The sequence below is a fragment of the Manacus candei genome, unplaced genomic scaffold (assembly GCF_025592945.1).
Source record: "Manacus candei isolate 608988 ecotype Guabito, Panama unplaced genomic scaffold, ASM2559294v1 h1tg000151l, whole genome shotgun sequence".
Taxonomy (NCBI): Eukaryota; Metazoa; Chordata; class Aves; order Passeriformes; family Pipridae; genus Manacus; species Manacus candei.
Genome location: NW_026138199.1, coordinates 1767206 through 1782472, shown reverse-complemented (window position 1 = coordinate 1782472; position 15267 = coordinate 1767206). Strand labels below are relative to the sequence as shown.

General features: G+C 50.9%; 1 protein-coding gene across 2 annotated transcripts in view; it reads left to right on the top strand.

Annotated features, from left to right (window-relative positions):
- The window catches only part of HIVEP3 (HIVEP zinc finger 3), a 120119-nt gene that overhangs the window by 51813 nt on the left and 53039 nt on the right, over positions 1–15267 (top strand). For both annotated transcript variants that reach the window (XM_051772229.1, XM_051772228.1), the window contains exons 4-5: positions 1829–7496; positions 11353–11498. In XM_051772229.1, coding sequence (XP_051628189.1) covers positions 2382–7496; positions 11353–11498 — 5261 coding nt within the window. In that variant the 5' untranslated portion in view covers positions 1829–2381. The remainder of the gene's footprint in view (positions 1–1828; positions 7497–11352; positions 11499–15267) is intronic.

Sequence of the window (15267 nt, the reverse complement as noted above, 5' to 3'; positions counted from 1 at the left end):
CCCAGACCATGGCTGGTGTTAGTCAGCACTGAGGAGCCAAAACTAAACAGGGGGTTCAAAATGTAATGAATTCCTCCTCAGAGCAACAAGCCCATAAACATGAGGCACTTTCTCAGCAAGTCAGGGCAAGAGCAGGTGCTCTGCAGGTCCTGGACAGATGTGAAGCTCGTGCTGGAGGGGAGCAGAGCCTGTGTTTGGGGAAAAGGAGGTGATGTTTAAGGGTAGGACTGATTTTCTGTACAGTTCCCTAAATTTGAGTGTCACAACTGGCCAGGAAGAGAAGCCACTAATCAGAGATGGGATCTCAGGGCAAAAAAATCTCCCAGAACTGAGACCTTAATGTGGGAGGCATTGCCCCTGTTTTGTCCCTCGTTGGCACCTGCCTGTGTCAGGGATGGTACAGGGGGTTGTGTCCAAGGACTTGTACCCTGACTTTTGGCTGTCTAAGGTGAGTTGTCCAAAGAACAGACAGTTTTTGGACAGTTTGGTGAAGTCTTGTTGGTCGTGATGTGTCCCAGGGTGTTGCTACATCTTTAGACTCTGCTGAATTGAACTAAATCACTGTATACCCCATGTCCCTTTTCTCATGGACTGCAGGGAGTATAAATTAAATTATGTCACCTTACAGCCCCTGTCTCATTGTCATGGAGTGTGGGCAGTGCAGGGCTGTAGGAATGGATAAGGAGTGGGGGATCCTGGGGGGACTGTGTTGAACCCAACAGCCTCCCCTGCTGGCTCTTCACTGGTGCTCCTCAGGATGAAGCTGGGCCACTGCAGAGCTCCAGTCTCAGTCTCAGTGCTGGGCTGGCCCTGCAGCCCCATCCAGGCTCCCTCCCCCTGCACAGAGCAGGGGGGGAGCTCAGGGCTTGGAGCAATGTCCCCTCATTAAACTGTCCTAGCAGGGACTGCATCCTGAGGCAGCCAGGAGCTTCCCAGAGAAGGACCAGAGATCTTTTCTCATTGGAAACCACACATATCAATTTTCTGCACTTAAAAAAGCGCCATCCTTATTTTCCTTAGGAGTATCCCACTCATTTCTAGTCCATCTCTTGGAGCTGCTGTTTTATTCCAGTGCAATCAGAGTGTTTCCTCCCTGAGTGTCTCCTCATCAGCTGTATTTGCTGACAAGGGTAAAGGGTGTTATTGGTTCCATCCACACTCATGGTCCCCCTTCAGAAACAGCCAATTTTGATACTCCCCTCTATGAAATATGCCACAGAAATTGGATTTTGCACCATTGTTTGGTGACAAAAGGCAGGAAATTAAAGAGGCAGCATTTCAGTAAAAGCCTGTGTGTGCTTCCTCTTTACCTGCTTTTGCTGGAAATGACATTGGAGATTATTGTGAGCTCAGGAGAGGATTTTATGCAGCAAAGATTTGCTTGTTTGTCAGTGAATGGATGTGCTGCACAAGGCTTTGGAGTCGGGCAGCGTTCCTGTGTAGTCAGTTTGGAAGGGAAATATAATTACAACAATTTTAAACCCCTAAATGTTTGCAGGAGATTAGAAGGAATTCGAGTTTGAAATCCTTTTAATACATTTTTCCAAACTGTCTGTGTTTCAAGTTCCTGTCTCTGGTTACTGCACAGAGCCAGGTCATGTGTGCATTAAACTGAGTCCCTGAGGTTTGACTGAGTACAATTTATGTTTAGATTGCCATTAAAAATAATGTCTTGTGAATGGGAGACAATCAGTTAGTTATTCTGAATTATTTTTGTGCAAAATATTTATTGTTATCCTCCACGGAATTAGCAGCATTTAATTACTTAAATACAAAAGCTGAAATAATTTTTTTTCTCTGTTTGTTTTTCTTTTGGATGTAATTACAGAAATGTGGGAAATACTTTTCCAAGGCTTTTGAACTCAAAAGTGGAACAGAAGGAAGACACAGGGGGACATACACCATTCAGTGTTATTTTCCTTGCACGGGAAAAAAAAAAAGAAAAAGATCCTTATGAGATGAGCACTAAAGTCTCAAGTTTTCAAAGGTTTGCATAACAAACAAGAGACACATTGTGGGTTGCATCTTGACTTTGAAGGCTTGCCACTGTCAACTGAAATAAAATGGCAAGGTTTAAAGCCTTAACCAAGTTCACAAGGAAAATATTTGGACTAAAAGTTTTGGAAAGTTTTCTCTCTTTGAAGTAGTTTGTCATGTGTTACCAATGTGAACTTTATTGACCTTGAAACATTTTTTTTTTTGAATCAAATAGCAACTAGTGACACTTTAGTAAAATCTTAAATCAACAACCATCTCCTGGCGGCTCCAGCTCCGTAGCAAATGCAGGCAAAACAGGGAATCTACAGAGGAGACCTTTATTATTCGTAAATGAAGCCTGCCAAAACCTTCCCAAAATAGCATTCAGAGACCCTTTTAAGGTCATGGATCCTGAACAAAGCCAGAAGAGCACAAAAAAGGCTGAGGAAAGTCCAAGACAGAGGCTTCCCAAAGGAGAGGCTTTCCAAGCCAGTATTTCATCCACAACTACGTACCAGGGCAGCTCTGCTCCTTCCCAAGGAACCCCTCTCCGAGATATCATATCGCAGCAGCACTTTTCTGGCCCTCTGCCCGTTCCAAGAGAGGAGTCTCAGGAGAAGACTGGACATCAGAAGCAACCCAAGCCTTCCTCTTTCGAACACCCTCCCCACCTCTCGCAGCTTCAGCAGCACGCACTGTCACCAGCATTTATGTCCCCGGGGAAACCAGAGCATGTCCTCGAGGGTCCCACGTGGCAGCTAGTCGATCCAGTGAGACCGGGACCCTCTGGCTCCTTCTCATCACCCGGGCTCCACTCTCACCACGGCCAGCTCCTGCCTTCCCACTCGCAGATCATTCCCGGAGAGGACATGCCGTCCGTTCAAAAGGTCTACATCCCTCGCCCTTCCCAGGTTTCCTTGAAACAGGCCGAGGAGGTGCACAAGAAGGAAAAGAAACCCCAAAAACCAGGCAAGTACATCTGCCAGTACTGCAGCAGGCCCTGTGCGAAGCCGAGCGTGCTCCAGAAACACATCAGGTCGCACACGGGCGAGAGGCCGTACCCTTGCATTCCATGTGGCTTCTCTTTCAAGACTAAGAGCAATCTGTACAAACATAGGAAATCTCACGCTCATCGGATAAAAGCTGGGCTGGCCTCAGGGATCGGAGCAGAGATGTATCCATCGAGCCTGGAGATGGAGAGGATCGGTGGGGAGGACTTCGAGGAGCCCACGGAAGGGGAGAGCACGGACTCGGAGGAGGAGACGGGCGCGATGTCGGGGCACTCGGTCGAGCTCTCCCCCAGGCAGAAGCACGGCCTGCTGTCCAGCAGCTTGCTGAGTGCAGGGAGCCAAGGCTCCAGCCACGACCGGTGTTCCTTGTCCCATTCCAGCATGTCCCAGTCCCTGGAGGACAGCAGCCAGTTCGTGGAGCCCTCGTCAGACCACGCCCTGAGCCATAAATCCGAGGACACCCACACGATCAAGCAGAAACTCGCGCTCCGCCTGAGCGAGAGGAAGAAGGTGATCGATGAACAGGCCTTCCTGAGCCCCGGCAGCAAAGGCAGCACCGAGTCAGGATACTTCTCCAGGTCAGAGAGTGCAGAGCAGCAGATCAGCCCCCCGAACACCAACGCCAAATCTTATGCAGAGATTATTTTTGGGAAGTGTGGGAGAATCGGGCAAAGGACGGCGGCGTTGGCTGCCAACACCACCCAGGGGTTTCCACACCTGTCCACGGATGAGAAGCCCAGCATGGTCCCGTTGTCTGTGCCTAGAACACAGGTGATTGAACACATCACTAAGCTAATTACAATTAACGAAGCTGTTGTAGATACCAGTGAAATAGATAGTGTTAAGCCTAGAAGAAGCTCTTTATCTAGACGTAGCAGCATCGAATCTCCAAAGTCTGGTGTATATAGAGAACCGTTCCAGTTCGATATCAAGTCTGGTTCCAGTAGCCAGTTGGATGCTTCCAAAGTGTTGGCATCCCACGGTGAAAAAATTAAGCCCGAACAATCATTGTTGTCACTTCAGCAATCCCACAGTGCCACAGAGACAGTGCCTCTCCTAAGAAGCCACTCAATGCCTTCTGCTGCATGCACTATAAGCTCCCCACACACCTTTAGAGGTAGCTACTCATTTGATGATCACATCATGGAGCCTGAAGTCTTAAGCCGCAGTCAAGCGTTTTCTTCTCACCCTCGAACGCTGAAACGACAACCAGCTATTGAGCTGCCCTTGGGAGTGGAATACGTCTCGGAGGAGGTCGGCTCTGCCAACAAAGAAACTGTTTCCAAACCTCCCGAGGAGCCTGAAACCAAGGAAAGCGATCTTACCAAAAAGTCACGGAAGGGCCCCAAGGTGAAAGGGTTCATGTACGAGTGCAACGTGTGCGGTGCTCGCTACAAGAAAAGGGACAATTATGAAGCCCATAAGAAGTACTACTGCTCAGAACTGCAGCTCTCCAAGCCTCGCTCTTCCGCTTCCCACCCCTCTTCAGAGACCGAGAAAGGCGCTGCAGATCCCGACCCGTGGCCCCAGATGATGCATTACAAGCTGGGGAGCACTTTGGAGCTCACCCCGCTCCGCAAAAGGCGGAAGGAGAAGAGTCTTGGTGACGACGAGGAACCTCCAGCTTTTGAAGTGTCTGACACCCCCTCCTCCAGCGCCGGGCCAGGGGCTCAGTTTGCAAACCCGGCGTCGTCAGATGTCGCTCTGAACCTGACCCGTGAATCCATGAAGTCACCAGCAGATCCGGGTAAATCCGCCCCTTCTGACGTCAGTGCCACCTTCCATCCCAGGAACACCAAACCGGCCTCGAGCGGGGAGGGCAAGGAGAGGAGAACGACCTCCAAGGAGATCTCTGTCATCCAGCACACGAGCTCCTTTGAGAAGTCTGACTCCATCGAGCAGGCGAGCAGCTTGGAAGAAGACAAACCCTTGTCCCAGTTCCCGCCGCAGCCGACGCCCCAGCACAGCCGCCCGCCCCACTCCCTGCAGCCCCGGCTGGTCCGGCAGCACAACATCCAGGTGCCGGAGATTCTGGTCACAGAAGAGCCCGACAGGCCAGAAACAGAGCCAGAACCTCCTCCAAAAGAGCCAGAGAAAACAGAGGAATTCCAGTGGCCGCAGAGGAGCCAGACCCTCTCCCAGCTCCCTGCAGAGAAACTCCCACCCAAAAAGAAGCGGCTCCGGCTGGCGGAGATGGCTCAGTCCTCCGGGGAGTCCAGCTTCGAGTCCGTGTCTCTCACCCGCAGCCCGAGTCAGGAGAGCAGCGTCTCCCACGGCTCCAGCCACTCCGTGTCCTTCGATCGGGATGATCACAGCAAGCCAGAGCCCAGCAGCCAGCCCTCCGAGTCCCACCCGAAGCCTCCTGGCGTCGGCTCACACATGCTGATGGTCCCGAGCCACCATCACCACTCCAGGGAAATGCGGAGATCTGCCTCTGAGCAGACACCCAACGTGTCCCACCCTTCCCAGATGTCGGAGACACGCAGCAAATCGTTTGACTACGGGAGCTTGTCGTCCACTCCTGCCTCGACCCCCGGCCCCTCGAGCTCCTCGGCTTCCCAGGAGAGGAGGAAATGCTTCCTGGTCCGGCAGGCGTCCCTCACCAGGCACCCAGAGCACGACCCAGACCCGGCTCCCACAGGCTGGACAGAGACAGAAGATCCAGCTCCTTCCTCAAGTAAATCTCCTTCCACCAGTTTGCCCCATCAGCCGAGCTCTTCACCCCCTCTACCCTCTCATGGGACTTACCCCAGTGAGAAGAGCCAGCCAAAGGACAGCCCTGAGCCCACCTACAGCCCGCCCTACACGGAGGCCCTGCAGGTGTTCCACCACCCCGTCCCACAGCTGACGCTGCACGAGAAGCAGTTCCTGGCCCCGCAGGTCTCCATATTCCCCTACCAGCACCTCCTGCCACAGCCAGGGCAGTCTGCAGAGCTCTTTGCTGCACACACCATGTCTGACATCCTCTCTGCTCAGTTCTCCATGCCCCAGATCCCTCCCTCCATATTCCAGACCCCGCCGCTGCCTCTCCCACAGACACTCATCCACCCGGGCCCGCTCCACATCGCTCCGCCACTGATGTCTCACCCTGCCGAGGTGTCCTTCAGGCATCCCTCGTTCCTGCCCGTGCACTACCCTGGCTCCTCTCCCATCCCCTCAGCCTTTTTTCTGCCTCTCCAGTCTCAGTTTGCTCTCCACTTGCCAGGGGAAGCTGGTGGACATTTACCACAGCTCAAATCCAGTTTGTTCCCGGCAGCAGGAGCCTCCAGCCTGTCCCCGTGCACAGAGTACGACTCTGAGAGCAGGCTGCACCCTCTGACCTGCACTGCCAGCCCCTCGGTGTCCGTGACGGTGACCCAGCTGGTCGTCCCCCCGCGCTCGGAGCCGATGGTGTCCCTGGTGGTGCCCGTGCGCATCCAGACGAACATGCCGTCCTACGGCAGCGCCATGTACACCACCCTCTCCCAGATCCTGGTCACCCAGTCCCAGTGCAGCTCCTCCACCATTGTCCTCCCCAAATTCAACGACCGCCCGCCCAAGGGTGCCCTGGTGTGCAGCGCCGACGTCCACGGGCTGGGCTTCGACCTGGCCCAGATGATCACGGAGGAGCAGAGGAGCCTTTTCCAGAGCCCCTACCTGAGGGTGCCCCTGCCCCTGCCCGAGCGCAAGGGCTACATGCCCCTCACCTGCCCCTCCGACAGCGTCCTCGGCCTGGAAGGGGGCCCAGCTACGGTCGGGGGAAGCAAAAGGATGCTCTCCCCAGCCGGCAGCTTGGAGCTGACGATGGAGACACAACAGCAGAAGAGAGTGAAAGAGGAGGAAGTGTCTGAAGCAGAAGAGAAGTTGGAAGTGGTGAAGCCCCCCAGTGCAATAGAGGAAGGGAAAAAGCAGGAGAAATCTCACTTCCTTGCGGAAAGCCAGGACAGGGTCGAGGTTGAAGCACCACCTAGTTTGTCCACAGAGCAGTCAGAGCCAAAGGAAACCCCGAGCAGTTTGCAGCAGGCTGTGTCCCATTCAGGTTCTCCAAGCTTTGAGGCACTGGAAGAGTATGAGCAGCCAGCTGGCAAACAGTTCCTCAGCAAGGCACCTTTGCAACCCGTGAAGAAAGAAGACTCCAAAGAACAGGTGGAGCCGTCTCCACCGAACCCCCCGAGCACTGCCCCGCCGTCCGAGGGCACCCAGAGTGCAATGAAGTCTCGAGAAGGTACAGACACGAAGAAGGTACTTCAGTTCCCCAGCCTCCACACAACCACTAATGTCAGTTGGTGCTATTTAAACTACATCAAGCCAAATCACATCCAGCAAGTGGATCGACGCTCCTCGGTTTATGCCAGCTGGTGCATCAGCCTCTACAACCCCAACCTGCCCGGGATCTCCACCAAGGCAGCCCTGTCCCTCCTGAGGTCCAAGCAGAAGGTGAGCAAGGAGACCTACACCATGGCCACGGCTCCCCGTCCGGAGGCAGGCAGGCTGGTCCCAGCCAGCTCCAGGAAGCCCAAAATGACAGAGGTAATGCAATCCTATCTATTTCTCCTCATCCACACGTGGGGAGAGGGGGATGAGGGACGGGGAATCGCTGTTGTTGGGTTAATAGGGGTTTACTCAGCCCCCTCTGGGGTTGGGAAGCGCTTGTTCTCGGTGAAACTTGTAGAGTGAGGAAGCAAAACCCCACTGTAACCAAAAACCAGAGCAGGCAGGTGAGCTCCAAGGCTCCACATTTCTGTTCTCCAGTTTCTACTTGCCTTGTAATCAAAAGAGCTTGTAGGAATCACCACCTCACCACCAACCACCCCTGCTCAAGCACAAAGGATTACACCTCATTTGCATTTGTCTTGATATTTCAAATAGCTTTACAACTTCTTCTTCTTCTTTTTTTTTTTTTTTTCATAAATGCTGTTCTAATTCCCTCCATTTTGCCTGTTCTAAATGAGAAAGGATTACCTTGGGGAAATGGGATTCTGCCTGGTTGTGCATCTGCTCATCTCACATTAATGAACATGGAGAGGCATGCTTAAAAGTATTTAAAAATATTAAAGGGAGATTTGCAAGTGTATTTAGGCCCCTGAAGAAGTGTGAAGGCATGCAGTGACATTTCTAAAAGTGCCTCAGGAGGTCAGACACGGGGTCTTGTTAAACACCCATGTCATGGGGTCCATTCCATGTCTGTAACTGTCCACCTGCTTTCCCAGCTCTCTGAGGTATTTGAGACCTGGTTTTAGAGTTTAGAGGAACAAGGCAAACAGCTCACAGGGGCAGAGCTCCCAATGGCAGTGGCCATGTGGGCAAAGAAGTCTTTAAGACACTTCTGTGAGCTGCCTAATATTCTGTATCTCATTTTAAGGCCAGATTTACCCCTGTGGGTTAATGCTGAACCACACAGATCCCTTTAATCCAGATCATGCTCATGCAGATTAGCCAACAGAATTGCTCTAAAGATTTGGCAATTTGATATTCATCTCAAGTCAATTTATATTGATGGATTATTCATTTTATTTCTGTATCATGAAATGAACTCTGAATATTAAATTTATCATAATCGCTGCTGCAGCTGCTGCTTATAAATATGTCTTAAAACACACAGTAGAGTTGCTTTGATTCAATAAATCTTTATTTCTATTCAGCATTTCCATCATCCTTCTGCAGAAATCCAAAAGGCAGATTTCTGGGGCCACAGGGGCGGATAATTACCTGAGCAGTGCAATAACCACACCAAGGCTTGATATTTATGCACTATTTTTCAAAGGATTTGATCTGACTGGTGTTGTACCACCCTTGATTTCATTCTCCAGTAGAAGTGCCTGTGCTTCTCCGAGCTTTGCTCTTTGACATGGTGCTAAAGTGCCCACCAAGGGTGTGTTCAGAGACAGCAGACCCTCAGACCCTGAAATGAAAGGTTAAATTCCAGACAGGAAGGTTCAGTCCTTCGTCATCAAAATACACATTTCATGCATGCATTTGCTCCAAAGGCTCATAAACCTGTTAAAAAACCCCCTCTAATCTGACTGGTGGTGCAAGTCAAGGTTTTCGTGGCACAATTTGCAAAAGGAAGAGTTTGTCCTGCCAAATTCACCTGGAGAACGGTGGAGCCTAAATCCAGCCTGGAGCGTGGTTTGCAGGAAGTGTGGTAATTTCAGGGAAGAGGACTTGGATTCATGCCAAGCAGAGGAAGACTTTCTGATCAGTGGGAGTGAAATCCTGAGTTTAGTATTTAAAATACATCTGGCTGGCACAGATTAGGAAGTGGCATGGTGGGTGATTAACAGGAGGTGTGTGGCAGCAGCATCAATCCGAGGCTGAAAGTTCCCTTAACTCTGCTCCAGCTATTTCCCTTCAATATTTACTTCTTTGTGTAACTCTAAATTGTCAGTAACACAGCAGAAGATGTCAAAAAGCTCTGATATTTTGTACCATTATGCATGCAGAAGCTCCCAGCAAGCACTAGTCCTGGATGTGCTGTCTACATACTTGACTTGGGTTTTAAATTCCCAGTGGGATTTGCTGAACAGATAATTCTGGAGGGACTGTGGGCACCAGCTGCATGTAGGGATGGATAAATACACTGTACTGGGCTTGCACACTTTGTAAATTCAATGAGATTGTAAAAGGGGATAGTAGTGACTGTATGATTTTGGCTCTCTGGTGCCTTTCATCTGTCTGTGTTCTGTGCTTTCAAAAGTTGCAATAAATAAACCTCATGCTACATCTAGAAAGTCAATTGTTTTGTATTCCTCAGTAAAACTCCCGCCCTGGGAAGGTTGTCACTGGCAATATTCTGGCATTGCTCATCTCAGGAGGTTTATTTGGAAGGTGCTCTGCCACGGATTCCCCCCCAGATGTCTCCATGCCCAGGGACAGCAGCTGGAGACCATTCCAGCTGTTCAGTTGTTAAATGGTTCCTGGCTCTGCTCTGTCCTCTCTGCCCTTCCTCCAGCAATTGCTGGGCACATCTGGGGAGCTGGGACAGGACAGGGACCATCCCAGGAGGCATCTAGGGAGGGTGTGTGGGTGTGACCTGTGGATCTGAACCAGCTGGTCCCAAGGGCAGAGAGCCTCAAGTGGAGCTCCTGGAATTGCTGGGCAGGTTTGAAGTGTTTGACCTCAGGGTTGCAAAGCTGCTGTTTTAGTGAGCCCACCCCTCCTCCTGCTGAGCATCCCATGGGAGTTCCAGCAGCCTGCTGGAATTTTGGATGTCTCCATTTGAACTGTTCACTCTGTGGCTTCCCCTGTAACCACGGGAGACAAAGAGGCTCCTCTTGGGTGATTCATCCCCCTTAAGATGAGGGCTCAGGTGGGGCAGGTGAATCACTCTTGAGAGCTACCACTCTTGCCAAGGGTGACCAGCTCTGCTTTAGACTTTCAGGCCAAAATCCCTCTAAAAACTCTGGTAAAAACTCTTTATGTATTATATATACAGTGAGGATATGGGTAATTCAATTGAACCTCAAAAAATGGTCTAAAAAGTGACCTGGGGTGAAAGGCAACCTGCTTTCCTCCTTCAGAGCTCTGGAGACCCCTGTTATTTGTCCTGTTGGGCTTTAGAAGGGCAGGATTCCCAACATTTCATGCTCTCCTTGCTTTGTACAAAGCTAAAGAGGCAGCTCTGATGTTTAGGTCCACCTACTACCACAAAGAACATTCAACATGTAAGTGAGTTGTCAGTGCACGACTTAAACCTTGGCCTAAACAAGGCTTAGACACAAAAACCCCCTAAACAAGGTGGCAACTTGAAGAGTGAAAGAGCAGATTTTACCCTGGGAACATGTGGGGAGGTGGAGGATTATTTTCTCCCGTGGGTTTTGTGGCTTTCTCTGTGCTGTGCCCTTGGCAACGGGGTTTCGGTGAGAGGAAATCACCCGAGAGCTCCGACTGTCGAGTGATTTATGTCAAGCCCAGATGGCTGAAGTCCAGCTTTGTGTGAGTGTGTGTGTATGTGGGGGGAAACCCAGGGGTTGAGGTTAAGTGGATGAATTCTGCAGATGCCTTCTCTCCAGACTTTTGCAGATGTAGATGTTGGAGAGAGGATTATCCAAGGACAGAGCAGTGGATTTGGGAACGGAGGTCCATGGCTCCACCACACAGAGTCACCCCAGCCAAGACACTTCTCTTTATCCCTCAGTTTTCCAGTTGGATAATATGGAGCCACCATATGCAGGGAGTGATTTAAAAACCCATAGCAGGTCACAGTAAATAGAACCCAACCAAAATCCAGAGGCATATCTGCTTGTTAGGAATGTGTCCCAATTCCTGCCCTCGGCTGTCAGGAGCAGCACCTGCAGGAGTTGCTGGCTCTTGCTGAGGCTGTTTGGTCTGTCTTAGAGTGATTTTGTATGTAATCATTGATTGTTTTGCTCTTTTGGGGAGATAGGTTCATTTGCCTTCGCTCCTTTCTAATGAAGGTCGAAAAGATATAACTAGAGCTGAGAAGGAAGAGGAGAAAAGAGGAAAAGCAGAAGAAGAGGCTCTTGTGACCAAACGAGGGGAGCCAGTCAGGATCAAGATCTTTGAAGGAGGGTAAGTGTCCCATTTATTTCTCTTTGAGTGTCACAGCTGTGTGGGAGTTATTGGTCACAGTGATGGCAGTGCAGGTGCCTCGTGGAGGTGAGCAGAAGGCCAGAGGTAGTTGGATTTCAGCCACTGTAAAAGCTTGGCCCTCCAGATCCACAGGTACTCCAGACTGCACTAATTCCCTGGTTTTGAGCTGTCTCTAAGTTAGCAATCACCTCCATCTCTTTTCTGAGTGGGTGTTTGAGTGAAGATGGGTGAAGAGCACAAATTCATCTTGTAGCTGTCTCTGATGTGACAGAGGTGTTCTCTGTATCTTAATCTTTCCAGAGCCTTCTGAAAATGATGTTGCTAATGATTGTTCCCATTATAAGGAGGATCTGGGGAGATCTTTGCTGATGCCTGGGTTTTGGGTGGGGAACAAAAGAAGGGTTATATTCATGTGATTTTCATCCCACCCAACCAAAATAGCTCAAACCAGAATGGATGCAAGGTCTTAATTTGATGTATATCTTAAATCTCGGCTCCAGGTAATTCAGAGTCTGCCTCAGGAATTCAGCTTTGGTCTAATGCTACTGTTTATCTTTAAAAAATGCAAAAATCAGGTAATAAGTAGTGTGTTTGTGGGATGCAATTACGGTTCATCCTTCCTGTGTGTTGCAAAGGGGGGCCAAGGAGACGTGAGCAATCTCCAGAAGGATTTATCAGCTCTGCTCTTGCTGTTGGGTGGTCTTGGTTTCTGTGTGTTAGAAAAAGGCTTTAATTAGTCAGTGGTTGTGGTTTACTGCTGTTACCAGTTGACATTTGCTTTTCTTTTAAAATATTTCATTAGCAGATGATCAAACTGACAAACCAAAAGGGAAAAACGTTGCTTTGGGAAAGGAAACCCGAGTGTTTGTCCAGGAGAACTCACCTCTCCCCCAGATGCAGGGCCTGTGTATCTAAACCCAGCTGAGGTTTAGATCCCTCACGGTGAGGGGTGAATGCAAAGAGCCAAAGCAGTGCCAGCCTGTCACGGCTGTGACCTGAAGTGATTTAGGGAGGGGGCCAGGGAACGGCAGGAAAGCAGTGGAATGAGAAATTGGATGTGCTCAGTATGTTGCCATCACCCTCCTGGGGCAGCTGGGACTTGTGGGATGAACTGAGCTGGGTTTTATTGCCTTAAACCCAGGGGAAGCCTCTGTTTCCCTTGACTGGGTTGTCCTGGAGCTGTGGCTGTTCAGGGGGACTCTTGGATTCCTTCCTGGTTGTGATTAAAGCAGTTCAGCATTACTGTGACTGAAACCCCCCTGCCCCTCACAGAGGTGGTGTGAGGAGGGCTGGGGGTGCTCAGTGCTGTCCCTGACTGTCCCCCCCAGACCAGCTGCATCCCCACACCCCTGTGCTCCCACGTCTGCATCCCCCAGCACAGCCCAGGGGATGCAAAGCCACGTTTTCTGAATGGCAGACATGAAATAAAGCAGCTTTTCCAATTTGCTTCCTGCACAGCAGCACCAGGAACTGTGTGAACACCCTCAGCGTGCGCTGGGTCTGACTGGAAGGTTCCTGGAGCTGGGATGGGAGACAGGATGTAGTGGCTGCTGAATGCCAAGCACAGGCACTGATGGAACCCCCCAGGTCACAGAGATTCATTTCATGTGTGAATTCTGTAGGTACTCCCTGCTGAGGGCAGGAGGGACAGGCTGCTCTCTCGGGGTGCTCCGTGTGTACCTGGTGCTCTGGGCCTTGTTCCCACAGGGTTTCTCCTGTGGAATTGTTCAGCCTCAGCAGGTGTGTCTGAGGGATCACGGGATCCCAGACTGTGCTGAGCTGGAAGGGACCCCCAAGGACCATCCAGTCCAACCCTGAGCCCTGCACAGGCCCAGCCCCAAGAGTCACCCCCTGTGCCCCAGAGGATCAGCCAAACCCTCCTGCAGCTCTGGCAGCCTTGGGGCTGTGCCCACTGCCCTGGGGAGCCTGGGCAGTGCCCAACCAGCCTCTGGGGGAAGAACCTTTGCCTGAGATCCAACCTGAGCCTGCCCTGACACAGCTCCAGCCATTCCCTGGCTGCTGTCCCTGCTCCCCCAGAGCAGAGCTCAGTCCCTGCCCCTCCTCTGCCCCTGCCCAGGAATTGGAACTGCACTGAGGTCTCCCCTCAGTCTCCTCTGCTCCAGCTGAACACATCAAGGGACTGTCTTCTTGCAGTGAAGGAACAATCCTGCAGAGGAATCCACAGGGTGCCTAATGCTTTGTGCAAGCTCCCAAATGGATCAGCCCCCTTTTCTGGCCATCTCTTGAAAATGTTTTACAAGAAATGCACCATTCTCAAGATCTTATTTCACTGCCTTATTTTTTTCCTCATAAAAATTTCCTCCTTGACTCATTTTCCCCCTTGTTTATTGGTTTCACATGCTCTGCTGCTGGCTGGACCCATCCTTCCAGTGGGATGCAGTTGGTTTCAAAGCTTTTGAAGCCACCCCATGCTTTGTTGCCTCAGCCAAGGAGGGAGATTATAAAGAAATCCAAGTGTTCTCATAAAAGGTGAACTTGCTGCAGCTCTTTCAGCTCCTTCTTCCCCTCAGTTTTTATTTCTTCAGAGCTCTTGCCTTTCTCTCTGCCATTTTCAACACTTGCTTTTCCCTCTGTACAGTCTTGTGGCTTCCCCAGTCCCACCACTGCCTTTCCCCCTTTGCAACGTTCCTTACAGCACTTCCAGGACCAGCTCTGCTGCTTCCCCTGCTGCTGTCCAGTCTTCCAGCTGGAATTGTATTTCCTGGCTTTCAGGGGAGACCAGAAAAGCCAAATTTCATCCTTTCACCATCCCCACTGCCCATTTTTAAGGAATGAACCGATGAACCTGCCAGAGGCTCTTGGAGCACTGGGGGCAGCTTGGCTTCCCTTCTCTCATCTGAAGATGTCTCCTCTCTGGATGTGGAAGTGGATGGTTCCTTTGCCTGTGTTTTCCCACTGGGAAGTGTTTTGGACACAGCAGCTTGCAGGTTCCTTGAGCCTTGACCCGAGTTCATGCTTGGCTTTGGGACAGGGCTCAGTAAAGCCAGGCTTGGGCTGTGCTGGGCTCAGTTTCTTTCCTCCCCCCTCTTTCCATGAAGGAAGTTGTTCAGTCCCTGTGGGGCCATCTCAGCATGTGGGGTTTGGCCAGTGGGGCTGTCAGGAGGACCTGGGTGGTGGAGAAGTCCAGCTCCCCTTGAGTTACCAGCCAGTTCAGAACCTGCCTCCCTTGGCCTCCTGAGATGAAGAGAAAACCCTTTGTAGTGTCTCTGCTTTCTTGGGGACCTCAGAAGGGACATGTGTGGTTCTGCCTTGACTTTTCCACACTTACTGGAGTTGGGATCCACTGAGTTTGCTGTTGGACTCCTATTTAAAGAACAAATTCCTCTTAGAGAGCAAAGTCTGGACATCACTCCACACATAATTTCAGGAGTGACTTTTTACTTGGAGTCATGACATTTTGTGAGAGACAGTGTGTCCTCTGTCCCATGGGCACAGCCCAGCACTTGACTGAGGGAGATTGGAGTCATGTAACACCCTCCAGACAGGCTGGACACTGCACAGGCTCCTCAGGTTGTGTTTGGGAGAACCATAAGCAGCCAGGTCAATGTGTGTGCTCCTGAAGGAGCCAATCAAAACAGCCACTGGCCTTGTCCTGAGGGATATTGTGGTGGTTTTGAGCAGTGAAAATGATCTTTGAAGGTCAAGCTGGGCAGCTCTGCTTCAGGAGAAGTGCTGGGATTCCTTGGTGCCTCAGTGTCACCTTCTCCAACTCCCTCTGGTGCTCTGG